The sequence below is a fragment of the Halichoeres trimaculatus genome, unplaced genomic scaffold, assembly GCF_033239565.1.
Source record: "Halichoeres trimaculatus isolate MK-OKI-2021-1 unplaced genomic scaffold, fHalTri1.1 fHalTri1_scaffold_3, whole genome shotgun sequence".
In the NCBI taxonomy this organism is placed as follows: Eukaryota; Metazoa; Chordata; class Actinopteri; order Labriformes; family Labridae; genus Halichoeres; species Halichoeres trimaculatus.
The window spans coordinates 20,747,506-20,760,587 of NW_027437181.1; the positions used below are offsets into that span (position 1 = coordinate 20,747,506).

The 13,082-nt window shown below is 39.0% G+C and overlaps 1 protein-coding gene across 2 annotated transcripts in view; it reads left to right on the forward strand.

The window, feature by feature from the left end:
• Positions 1–13,082, forward strand: part of adcy7 (adenylate cyclase 7) — a 68,740-nt gene that overhangs the window by 53,679 nt on the left and 1,979 nt on the right. Inside the window, exons 13-26 of one of the 2 annotated variants that reach the window (XM_074665773.1) lie at positions 8–67; positions 961–1,038; positions 3,033–3,102; positions 3,200–3,297; positions 3,390–3,474; positions 4,532–4,669; positions 4,824–4,931; positions 5,867–6,063; positions 6,200–6,311; positions 7,106–7,264; positions 7,577–7,723; positions 7,967–8,074; positions 8,212–8,326; positions 10,763–10,887. In XM_074665773.1, the coding sequence (XP_074521874.1) occupies positions 8–67; positions 961–1,038; positions 3,033–3,102; positions 3,200–3,297; positions 3,390–3,474; positions 4,532–4,669; positions 4,824–4,931; positions 5,867–6,063; positions 6,200–6,311; positions 7,106–7,264; positions 7,577–7,723; positions 7,967–8,074; positions 8,212–8,326; positions 10,763–10,887 (1,600 nt within the window). The remainder of the gene's footprint in view (positions 1–7; positions 68–960; positions 1,039–3,032; positions 3,103–3,199; positions 3,298–3,389; positions 3,475–4,531; positions 4,670–4,823; positions 4,932–5,866; positions 6,064–6,199; positions 6,312–7,105; positions 7,265–7,576; positions 7,724–7,966; positions 8,075–8,211; positions 8,327–10,762; positions 10,888–13,082) is intronic. The other variant, XM_074665774.1, reaches the window with a different exon arrangement.

Genomic DNA, 13,082 nt, shown 5'->3' on the forward strand with positions numbered 1-13,082 from the left:
CTGACAGCTTTGATGAGTCTCTAGAGGAACCGTTCTCCTTGCCCACCACTCCATTCAGCAGCTATAAGTGAGTTGGGCCTTCATGGCCTGCAAGGTCCTCACTGCAGTAGTTCTCAACCTTTGGCCTTGTAATCCTCAAATAACAATAACCACTGAAGCTTGGTTACATTTGATTTATAACTGTGAAGAAGTTTTAAACTGCTAAAACCCCTTTGATCATCCATCGGGTAAAAAAAAACAAAACATTTCAAAATATGGACTGCTCTCCATGCAATCTGTATCTTTAATGTCATATTCCAAAAGAAAAGATTTAACTCTAGTTTGTGACAGAAGACTCTGAAATTCCTAGTTAGTTTGAAAAACCTTGTACATTACTCTATAGATTTTCAATAATTAACACCAATCCTTTGGATTATCCTCTAAGACCGACACAGGGTGAGAACTATTGCCTTAGTGGAGAGCCTTGCTATCCCAACACTAACCCAAGAAGTGACACGATACTGTTCATGTCAAATTCTCACTGCTGCAGTCAACAGGTGAACTAAAAAACAATCAGAAACCCTGTAACTCCTGTTAGCAGACTGTCATGCTCATATTAACCCATTTGGGCTTGTGTGTATCTGGGTCTGTGCATCTGTGAGAGTGTTTCCTTCCTGATAGAGTAGGGGGTTTCCTTGCAGATGCACTGCAGAGACACTACTGCTGACTCCCACGGACACAATCTAACACTTCTTGCATCGGGCACACTCCTTCTAGGCAGCCCTCTCACAGGCACGAGCCTCAACTTTTCTTTCACTAATGCTCAGAAATGCATTAACCAAGTTGCCCGTACGCACAGCTAACTAGGACCCTAAACAGCCTGCATGACTTGATCTGGTTTTCAGAATTTTTTTTTTGTCTATCTGTGTTTTTAAATATGTGTTTGTCTCCTTTTTTAATTGCCTCTGCTTTCTGGCGCAGAAACAAATCCCAGAAGAGTAAGTTTGATGAGGAGCTTCACAATGAGATGACAACGACGATAGATGAGCTCAGCAGCAAGTAAGTCAATGTTTACAAAGCAGATCACACTTAAAACATCAGTTAAAGCTTTAAAATGAACGTAGAGCACAAAGACTCTAGTTTAGGTGTGTTATGAATACATAGAGCAACCTCAACCTGCCTCAACATCTTGATGTAAATACCTAAAGGGGCTGTGAGGAGTTTCAAAAAAAGAAAAAAGTCCCATGCCTAATCCTTATCCACACTTTCAAATGACATTGTCAGCGCCAATGCAGGTTATTTTGAATTGCTACTTCATAGCTTCCCGATTGGTTTCAAGCAGGACTGGATTGATTTATGGCACGTCTAAGTCTCTATGACAACACCACACCAGTTGATGTAGTTTATTAGTAAGAAGAGTGTTTTTCTCCTCTGAAAATGATTTCTGTGATAAATTTTGTGGTGATGGAGGACACTGGAGCCTAACTGTCAGACAGAAAAAGGACAGAAGAGCAGAAGAAAGATGAACAGGAGAATGATACAGCCCAAGCTAAAGCTGTTAAAGCTGTTTAGCTGTTTAGCTGTTTAAGCTAATGTTCATTCCAACCCACAGTCAACAGTTATCCTGCAGTGGTCTGTTCAAACCTGTGAGTCTATCAATAAAATGAAGAGTGAAGTGACGTTAGCGCTGCTTGGTAGATGAGCACTGGCAGGACATGACCGGGATTTACCAACATTACACATTATAGACACATCTCACAGCATCAGACTGCTAGTAGCGCTACATATAGACGGCTACTAAACTACAGTTTGCTTGCTGTCACTTGTGCCTATCGATACATCATACACTGCAAAAAACTGAAATCTTATCAAGTGTTTTTGTCTTTTTTTAAGTAAAAATCGTCTTATTATACTCAATACGAGCCACTTTCAACTTATCAATCCAGAAAAATGTCTTGTTTCAAGTTATCAGAGTACAAAAATGAGGTTTGAATCGCTTGTAACCAGTAAAAAAATCTGCCAATGGAACAAGAAAAAATTGCTTGAAAATTTCCTTGAGACTAGAACAATTAATACAAATAACTTTTCTCTTGTTCCATTGGCAGATTTTTTTTACTGGTTGTGAGCAATTCAGACCTCATTTTTGTACTCTGATAACTTTTTTCTGGATTGGTCATGTGAATTTGCAGTGTAGCACCGGGCTGCTAGCAGCGCTACATATAGCCGACTACTGACATACTGTACAAACTTACAACGCTCACTTCTTGTCATGTTTCAAATAACATCGCAGCGTAACTGTACTGATAAATACCTTAACCCATCACGTCGTATCTGGGGAAAAAAGTTGTCTTGAACAAAGAAAATTTGTTCCAAAACAAACACATGCCTGGTTGAAAGTCACAGTGCGTGTAAGACTCCAGGCCAGAAGATGGAGAGGCAGCCCAATTAAAACAGATCCTCCTCACAGCATTTTTATGAATGTGATAACACATCTATCACCTTTAGTCCCTTTAAACACTTCTTCTGGAAAGGTTTGCTTAGATATTGATTTTAAGCATGTTTGTATTTCCCTCCCTGTGGTTTAAATTTGGGTATCAAAATGCCTCTCTTAAGAACAATCCCTGATTGGTTTATTTGTACCTGTCTGTCTGTCTGTCTGTCTGTCTGTGGTATAAAGGGGCAGTTATCAATCATATTTAACATGAATACAGTTTTTTCGGTATGTGATTTTGGTTCCATTTGGTTCCATTTTACTGTTTTTTAATAAATGTTAGCATAAGAGTCGGATATTCCTCCCCTAAAAATGTTGACCTTCTTTTTAAGACATGGCTACTTTTAGGGTTTTAAATGTTTATTTAGAAGCAGCTGTTTGGCAGCTGTATTTTCCCTGTGGAATCCTGAACTGGTTTCACTTAAAAACAGTCACAGTACACCAGAAATGTAAACGTTAATCCCACTCTCTCACACCTTTTTTCATCCTCTTTCTTTTTTCTCCTTCCTTCTACTCTTCTCCCCTCTTTTCCTTCCTTTCTTTTCTCCCCTTTCTCTTTCAGGCAGTGGTCAAAGTCTGAAGAGACTAGTAGCTTAGCTCTGTGGTTTCCAAAGAAAGATCTAGAAAAACAGGTCAGTTGGACACAAAAAATGCAAATAAATTATTGAAGATGTTTTGAAATTTCACATCTGGTGCTGAAGTGGAGGCTCATGTGTTTCCTCCTTTCAGTACCGAGCCTTGGATCTGCCAATGTTCAAGCACTATGTAGGCTGTGCCACCGTCATCTTCCTCTGTATCTTTGTGGTTCAGATGTTTGTCACAAAGGAGTGAGTGTGAATACATTCTCATCTTTATCCAATATCAAAAATGAATCAAAACATCGTCTCTTCTGACAGCCTGCTCTTTTTATCTCCTTTAGTCGACAGATGTTGGGTACAATATTTGGAGTCCTGGTTTGTGTGCTGCTGCTAACCATGGCTATCTGTTTCGCAAGTCTTCTACAGGTCAGTGTGTGTGAGCGTGGAGTCACGTGTTCACTTTGACGTTCTGATATTCAAGTGACTTAAGTGCAAGCTCGAGCTCTTTTCAGGCATTTTGTCCCAGTTAACATTTCAGTTTGTGGAAAGTGGAAAAAAAGGCCACACGTCAAAGCTCTTATAGCAGCCCACACTAAATGTAGATCAGCATGAAATTTCCACATTGTGTAATTTGGACCTGGCCCTGAACTGAATCACATGTGCATGACTCACATGGGCTTCCATGGTCCAAAGTGGTATTGGTGAATTAAATTTCCATGGATGAGCCGAGAAAAATAAAAATGGAATTATTCGAAGGTGATAATAATTATGTTGTGTGAGGTTCAGAGGGGAACAATGTCAGAAATTACAAGAGGTATTCAGGATAAAAGCCTGGATGTTTTATTAACCAAATAAAAGGAAAGAGCAGGCAGCAGTGTTATGTCACCTTAGAGGTCCACAGTTTAACTTTTATGATCACAAAAACACACATTTTAAAGTCATTGCTGTTAAGACTTAAAAATTTGTTTTCTAAAGACCCATGCTTTTTTTCTATTATTTTTTCTTATTCGGCGTAATGATTCTTTTGTGAAACTGTTTTAAATGTCAGAATCATCTTGTACTCTTTACATTACGCTGTGTTTTAAGAAAAGTCAGACATGTGAAACACTAATAAGTTGTTTCTACCCTGGACTTGTTTTTAAGGTGTGAGATTTCAATAACAGCCTGCCATAAAAAGTTCAATGATCAAACATATTATATAAGGTGTGCAGCATACATTCATGTTTCACTGTGCCAGAATTAGTCTCTGAGACAATCCAGTGCTGTAGCTTTCTATAGCTCACCTTTCGCTCCTAGATAACTGCTGGCTTTGGGTCCTTGACACGCAGCGTGTCCTTCTCTCGACAGATTCCTTCACTCAAAATAGCCAGCAATGACTCCCATGTGATGTCTGGAGACTGTGAAAAGCTACGTGCTCACACCTCATACCTGTTTGAACCTACTTTTCCTTGTCTTTCCTCTCATTTGTCTTCATCATCTACAGCGCCTGTTTCCAGAGAAGCTGTCGAGGTGCCAGTGGCTGCCAGCCGTGTCAGAGGCAGTGGTAAAGCGACCATGTGTGCGCCTCCCTCTGGCCACCATCACCACAACGGTCATTATCGTATTGGCAGTGTTCAACCTGGTATGACGACGTTCACATGTTAAGTGATAAAGCAGGCTTGTGATAGACTCTGGGCTATTTCTGTCTGTGTTACACTTCATAGCTGCCATGCCAGACTTCATAGCGTGCTGTACAGTGGTTGCCTGTCAGTCAGATGTGTTTGATCCCCCCGCAGTGCTTCGTTCAGACTCGTGTGACAGAATGGTCCAGTGATAATGCCAACCTGTGTCCCACAAATGAGTCCCGCGAGCCAGGATTAGAGGACGGACTCTTCTGTCTGCCTGTGAGTGAGAGATTAATTAACCCTCATCTATAATGGAGTGATGTTTGGTAATACCACCCCGGATTATATATCATTTACAACATGAAAAAGGATCTCGCTGGTGCACAAGAGAAGCATGATACATGACATGCCTCACCTTGATATGCATTCAGGCCATGGCCTTAATTGAAGTCACCTCACTGAACTGGTTTACATCAGATGGGGATTCTGCTGAATAACTCCGGTGTGACAACATCATCCCAGTCATCATCAGCTGTATATATGTTTGAAATCAAAGTTTTACTTTGAAACTGATTACACACTAATCTTTCCCTCTGCTGTAGCTACTCTACAGTGAATAGTGGCATTATGCTTCTGTTTTACCAAATTTCACATTTTAAGTTTTGATTGTTAAATTTGTCTACAAGTGCTAGTGAAATGTTAATGACTGAAGAGGATGCCGTATAACACAGCTGTTAGCATAATTGGTGGAATTCAAGGAGAATTTTATCTTCACAAAGTACTGGGTTCAAATTTGTGCTATAGTAAGACTCACTAGTAGTTCAAAAAATGTTGTTCTTTTTGTTGTTGTTTTTTTTTTCACTAAGCTTTAACCGGACTCCATAAATTCCCCTGTGAATAGACTTTTGTACATGTTAAACCACATTGTTTATATTTTTATTTTTGTATTCAATAATATATCCCAATCACAAGCAATGTATAAATTGAATTTAAATTCATATTTCAACCTTTATATGTGTTAGGGCTGTTAAATAATTATATATAACTCATGAATAATAAAATGATTGTTCAAAGTTAATTTGAAATTATTTTATTGAATCACTTATTTTTGCAATGTATGTTTATTATCATTACTGCATTATCGAAATAGATGGTAACTGTGTTTGTGGTTGCTGTTGTTCACATGTTGAACCCGTTCCTTGCCCCTCTTCCAGTATTCGGTGTACTGCTGTATCCTGTCACTTATTGCATGTGGAGTCTTCCTACGGGTGAGCTTTGAGCTCAAAGTGCTCTTCCTTACCGTGGCCTCTGCTGCATACTACAGCATCATCCTCAGTATCAGGAGGGAACTGTTTGATAACTACGAAGACATCCTCTACTGTCAGATTGGTGAGAGCTGGAACTGCAGCAGGTGAGACTGAACTTTGAGTGAATCAAAGATGATCACAGTCGTTTTGTCGAAACCACCTGTGAATGAAGTAAAGCTGGTGGTGAAAATCTCATTTAGTGTTGTTTTTTAACGCATACATGTCCTTTTTGTTCTGCAGAACTGAGGATGACTCTGTGCTGAGATGTTTAGGGCTGGTGAAACACCCTCAGGTGATGAGCTGCATATACATCACCTTGTTCCTGGTCACTATGCTCATAATCTCACAACAGGTAATTACAACCTGCTTCTCTCTGAACTTGTAACCCCCCTCCCATCAGAAACACAGATTTAAGAAATACAGAGATTACTCACTAGAACATGTGATGAAATGAGTCAATTTACTTTTGCTGTTCTTTTATAAACGAAATATTTGTCGCTTTCTATGATAAAGAAATTTCAGGCTAAAAACATTTGATGAATTTAAGAAATACAGTTGTTGAAAAATTTTGTATAGATATCTCAAGTCTTAAATGTGATTGGAGCTTTCTAGAGGAGTTCAGGCTCCTTCACAGAGGCCTGTCCTGTATTTGTAGTTATAGAAAAGTTAAGCATGTACCAAAGTTGCCTTGGTCACTGAAGATAGTAATCAAATTTATATACATCTCTCTCTCTCTCTCTCTCTCTCTCTCTCTCTCTCTCTCTCTCTCTCTCTCTCTCTCTCTCTCTCTCTCTCTCTCTCTATATATATATATATATATATATATATATATATATATATATATATATATATATATATATATATATATAGATAGATAGATAGATAGATAGATAGATAGATAGATAGATAGATAGATATAGATAGATGATAGATAGATAGATAGATAGATAGATAGATAGATAGATAGATAGATAATTAAGTATTGCATTAACAAGAGTAACACAACAGACTTATATAATGCAGGTGATGTTGAAATGATGTCTAAAACAAGACGTGGCCCTTTCCTTGTTTCTCAGTCCGAGCCCAAAAGAAAGCAAGAGATGTAACTCTTTCTGCTCTAATTCGACTTCTTTTTTTTTCCACAAGAATGAGTCGTGCTTTCGCCAGGACTTCCTGTTGAAGTACAAGAACCGCACGGAGCAGGACGAGATCGAGACCAGGGAGAACCTGAACCGCCTGCTGCTGGAGAATGTGCTTCCGGCCCACGTGGCCGCACTGTTTGTCGGAGAAAATAAAAAGAACGAGGTGAGATTTACCCGAAAAGTGTTAATTTCTCTGAGGTGAATAACCCTAATCTTTTGATTTTGGTCACCATTAGAGCAAATAGAGAAAACTGCTGGTGTCACTGCCAGGGCTGGCTCATTAGATCATCCATTAATTTTTTTTCCTTGTTTAGTGGTTAGGGTTCCCTTTTATGGTTTTTATTTTTGGAATTATCGTGAAGAACTGAGGCCATGGTTTGTGAGCTGTTTTGTTGTTACAGAAACAATACCCAAACAAACCCTAAACTTTCAAATTTTCTTTTTGTATTGACATAGTTTTTTTCTCCCCTGACAGGACCTGTACTACAAGTCCTATGACTGTGTCTGCGTGATGTTTGCCTCAGTACCAGATTTCAAAGAGTTTTACACTGAGTGTGATATCAACAAGGACGGACTGGAATGCCTGAGGCTCCTAAACGAGATCATTGCAGACTTTGACGAGGTCAGGAAGACAAAAGAGGAGGAAAAAAACCTCTCTTTGTTTCTCATCCTTCTTTGTCAAGTACATCAATGTGATTCATTATGGATGAATCCTTTGAGTCGCAGTATTGTTTTGCTATCACTTATGATGATTCTGAATTTGAGTTGAATCCTTACAGTGTGCATTCTGTCAGAAGAGTAATGGAAGCAGGGAGAAGGATTCCCTCACATCTCACACTCCTTTAGTTTCTGTCTAACTCAACAGTTGCTGTCCAAGCCTAAATTCAGCGGTGTAGAGAAGATCAAGACAATTGGCAGCACGTACATGGCTGCAGCAGGGCTCAGTGGGACGCCTGGTCAGGAGAACAATCAGGTGAAGTGGATGCTGCATCAGACCAGGGCCAGGCCTGGGTCAGAACGCCTGTCTTAGCTTTTTTTTTAACTGCATAAATATAAAGCACATTTTTCAAGATGTCATAACCCCTTCTTTGAAATAAATGTTCTTCTCAGGACAAAGAGCGACAGCAGGCTCAGATTGGGATCATGGTTGAGTTTGCCATCGCTTTGATTGGCAAGTTGGACGGCATCAACAGACATTCCTTCAACAGCTTCAGGCTGCGTGTGGGTGAGTGAGCTCAGCTGCTTGGCAGCTTCACCAGGAACCTTTCATTGATGAATGCTGTACGAACGTTTCTAGCCAACACAATGGGTTACCTTGGTAACACTGAGCAGGAAGTGACTGAGATTTTTAGGGCCCCAGCTGCTAGGCCCACCACATCATTCTGCAGTTAATCCTTAATTTGGTGCCCTACATAAATTCAGAATGACTTGAATTTTTGTATGTGCACCAGGCCAGGTGAAAAATTAGATAATATTTTATCCTTAAAAATGGCCTGGGACAATTTGCTCACTACTGCCACCAATAGGACATGTATGTTTGAAAACATTATGTTTTACTTTTTATTCTAACCCCTGCAGAATGAAACTGCTGTCTACCTATCATCCAAAAACATTCCTGCCACTGTGTCCACAGGTGACAATTACATGACCACAGTAAACGCGAGAATGTTGTGTAACAGTGGCAGGAAAACAGGGTTAGGCAAAAGTTTGTATATGACTGGGCTGTGTCTGCTTGGTGAGTGTACAGAGTTAAAATTGTTTGATAGTTTCTGACACTGTTTGTAATAAAACTCATCTTTCATTGTCTGAATTATGTTTGTTCTGAATGTGATCTGTAGCAGATTATCACAACATTGAACTCGATGTTAGACAAAAACTACAGATGCTGCCCCAGTGCTCTGTGTTCCAACGTTAGGAATCTGTAACCATAAGTGTTTAATGATCTGATAACCCCTCCTGCTCGGGTCGTGTTTCTCTTCGTAGGATGTTTTTTGTTTTTCTGACTCACTCAGTGTTGAGTGTTTTCTTGGTGACTGTTGGTTTTAGTTATTTGTGGTGTTTGAAGTGTGCACTCACCCTCATGCCCTGAGCTGCATAAAGAGCAGTTTCTCTCCTACTCCGCTCTATTCTGAACTCTCACAGTGTGTAAACATTGTTTCTACTTCGCACTACTCAATATCAGCATTTTGATATCTCTAATTGTATTGAAATGCTGAGCATTTCATTAAATATCAGATATGATAATGACTTAGTGTCATGTGCACTTATTATAGTGTGTATGTTGGAAGTCATCAGTCAAGTCTTGGTGTAACTTTGGTCAAAATTCTTAAATTGAATGTAACAAGTCCCTTCACTCAATCTTTGAAATATGCAGTTGTTAAAAATAATTGAAGACATAAAATTAGTATTTTATCAGATCTGTTGTGTGCCATGAATTACGCATACTTAAAAATCTATCGAAAAGGTGAACTGTGCAAAGATAATGGCTGTTCATATTGGAGTTTTTGGCCCATGCCATGCTAAAATGTTCTGAACCATTTTATTTTTTCCAAACAGTAATATTTCTCCCCTTGATATAACTTGAGATTGTCATATATCATTTATAAAGAAATATGTTATAAAAATGTGTTGCAATCTGGATTTCTCCTTTACAGAGGACTGTCCTGTATTCTTGCTTGTATTTTACCTTGCTTTGGACAAAAGCGTCTACAAAAGCAAATTGTAGAATTGTAGAATTTGCAACTACAAGTCTTTGCTCATACGAGAGGCTCAGGTAAGCCAGCCACTGATTCACCTTTGAGTACATTAATATGATTTGGGTTGATTTATTTCAACTTGTTTATTTTATTTATGAAAACCCTTGTTGTATAAAGTGAGTGAAAACAGATGAATCTCAGAGTAATTACATCATAACCTTTTTTGGAACATAATACATTTCTTTCTTAACTCTTTAGGTCAGTGATTTCCAAAGAGGGGTCAGAAAACGCTGATCAGGGGGTTTCGAAATGGCTCCTGAAGTTAAAGAAAGAGTTTTCCATGAATATTTCATCTATGGTTTTTAAAATATAAACAAAAATGAGAGTTGAATTTAAAAAAGAAAAAGCAAACACATTTATCTGTTGCACAAAAAAAACAAAACTCATGGTGACCAAGCCAGAATATAGATGACATAAGCAGTAGCATGATTTAGGAAACACAGCAGTATGCACTTAGTCGAATTTTCTACTGCTTATAAAATGTCTTAGGATTTCTTTTTTGATTGACCTATCAGTGTGTTCCTGTGGTGGATGGTCACTGGTCTCCAGTCTCGAGTTGCAGGCTGAAACGTTTGCTAACCCCTGCTTCAGGCCCTTGGGAGTGTATCTGATGAGGCATCTGTAAATGTCTTGGATCTGTGTAAACAGACTATCACTCTGTGTGAGCTTCTCTTGCAAGTTTGAAAATGTCCTTGAGGAGGCCAATTGCAAACTGACAGAGCTGAATTTGTAAAAGAAAATCCTTTCATGAGGTTTCTCTTCTGTCACCAATTACCAACCGAGACTGTTTTTCCTTTCTTTGAACCGAACAACTTTTTATACCCTCTATACCGTCCTCTGCTTGTCTGAAAATCAAAGTTACACAATTCCAGACACAGTCAAACCTGACGTTTCATCTCCCTCAGGCATAAATCATGGCCCAGTGATCGCCGGAGTGATTGGAGCGAGGAAACCTCAGTACGACATCTGGGGTAACACTGTTAATGTGGCCAGCAGGATGGAGAGCACTGGGGAGCTGGGAAAGATCCAGGTATAGACACACACAGAAACTCTTCATCTAATGTTCAAAGTCTCTCACACACATCTCAAGTCAGGTCAAGTCGGTTTTATTTATGTAGCTTATCTAATTAAAAAATTAAAAAATTATGGTTAACTGAAGTGCTTTACAAAGTTCAAATGCACAGAGAGACAAATGTACAAGAAACATCTTAATGAAAGAGTGAAATCTAAAGTGGTATAAATGTTCTCACCTCAAAAAGGAGGCCAGCAAGAGACAAGTCTCACAAGCATTTTAGACTGAGGGCAGACTTCTTTCACTGTGGTTACAGGTGGAGAGCAGATCTGTAAAGGCTTCTCTTCCTTCTCATTCAGCAGCGTTTAGAGCTAGCTACCAGTGATGAATGGATGGAAAGCCTAAGCCCACATACAAAGAACCACAAAGGTCAGGGCAAGATGTTTTTAATGCATGCATCCTGCTCTTTGAATCTCCAGAAGGGGGAAGGGCCTTTACCTTAACGTCACATCAGCCCATGTTCTCGGTGGCTCACTAGCTCCCCCACCTCTACCTGACTGTGCAGAGGTTAGAGGCAATAAATAAAAAAGCACATTACACCAGAGAGCAGCACAGATCATCCATAAAACTGGACATCAGGATCATACAACCTCATGATTCTTACCGTTCAATCATTCAGATTCACAGCCCGTGTGGAATTTCACACAACACAAACTGTTTAAGGCCAAAAATAAACAAGTCATACTTTTTCCCACTTCTTTTTAGATATGCAGACTAAATTATAAAACGATCAAGGTTTTTTTATTTTCATTTAAAATTATATTCATTTATATGTCTTTGCAATTTAATAATCTGTTTGTAATACAGGCTGCAGCAGCAAAATGTGCCTGCCCCATCAGTAAAACACAAAATAAAGACCAGATCAATCTTAAAAATGGAGTAAATGTCGGAGGTTAGGGGTAAATGACTTTTAGACACTTAAGCAAAGTCTGCAGTGAACCCCAACATTTCTTTTTCATTGATGTTTGTAATATGTGCAGAATGGTGGAATGACACATTGTGACTTTTTGGATAGATTCCAGTAGCAGCATATGCATGATTATATGTATTAAAAACATATCGTCACCCTATCAAAATAATGGCCTAAGTAATTTTTTCAGATTTTGGGGAAAACACAAAATACTTTACCAAATACAGGGCATATGATATTTATTAATCATTTCAATCAAAAAGGCCTCCCCAGTGAATGACTGTTGACATGCATAGAACATTGTGTGTCAATCATGTAAAAAATAAAGTGACTTAGGCCAATTTTTCTAACAGTTTAGTGTGACTTAGGCAACTTTAAATCTGGCTTCAACTGCCTTTTCATTCAATAGTGCTAACTCAAAACTGAAATTACCCTAAGTTTAATTCAACAAATGTCAGGTTAATCAAATTGGTCAGGAGGTAGCCCATTTACTCACTTCTCCAGGTCTACTTTTCTGTTTTTAAAAAAAATTTTTTTATTGAACTTAACCCATTTCCAACATCCAGTTTTACTTAAATAACTCCAACCCAAATTGAACAAACATCAGGTCAATCATAGGCTGAGTATGCATATTCATAAATCTCCTACCAAAAAGCAAAAGCATGTCTTTAATTTTGAAACTGCACAGCATGTCACCCAGTTGTTAATCTTTCTTCACTGGCTTCCAGTGGCAGCCTTGATCAAATTCAAACCTCTTCTTCTGGCTTCCAAAACATTGTCAAGAATGGCTCCAGCCTACCTGGGGTCCCTCTTCCAGGTCTACACTCCTTCTCGCCCACTACGCTCTGAAAGACGCCTGGTGCTCCCAGCTCAGCGCAGCTCTAAATCTCTAGCCAGACTCTTCTCCTCTGTTGTGCCCAAATGATGGAATGAATTACCTAACTCTAAATGATCCGAAGGGTCCCTTTCTACTTTAAGAGATGTCTGCAGACTCATCTGTTCAGAGAACACTTAAGCACTTAATCTGACCCTTCTCCTCTTTGTCCTCAGGGGCAGAATGAGTCAGAAGGTCTCAGACCCAGCTCTTAGTGAATTTTCAGCACGAATTACTGAATGTTGTTGAAGGTTGAAGTATATTGTTGCAGCAATTAATTGTGGTTAGTTGGCTACATTATTCTACATGAAAAAATATCTTTTTGCACTTAAAGGTAGCCTGAGAGGCTCACCAAACTTTGTCAAAGAT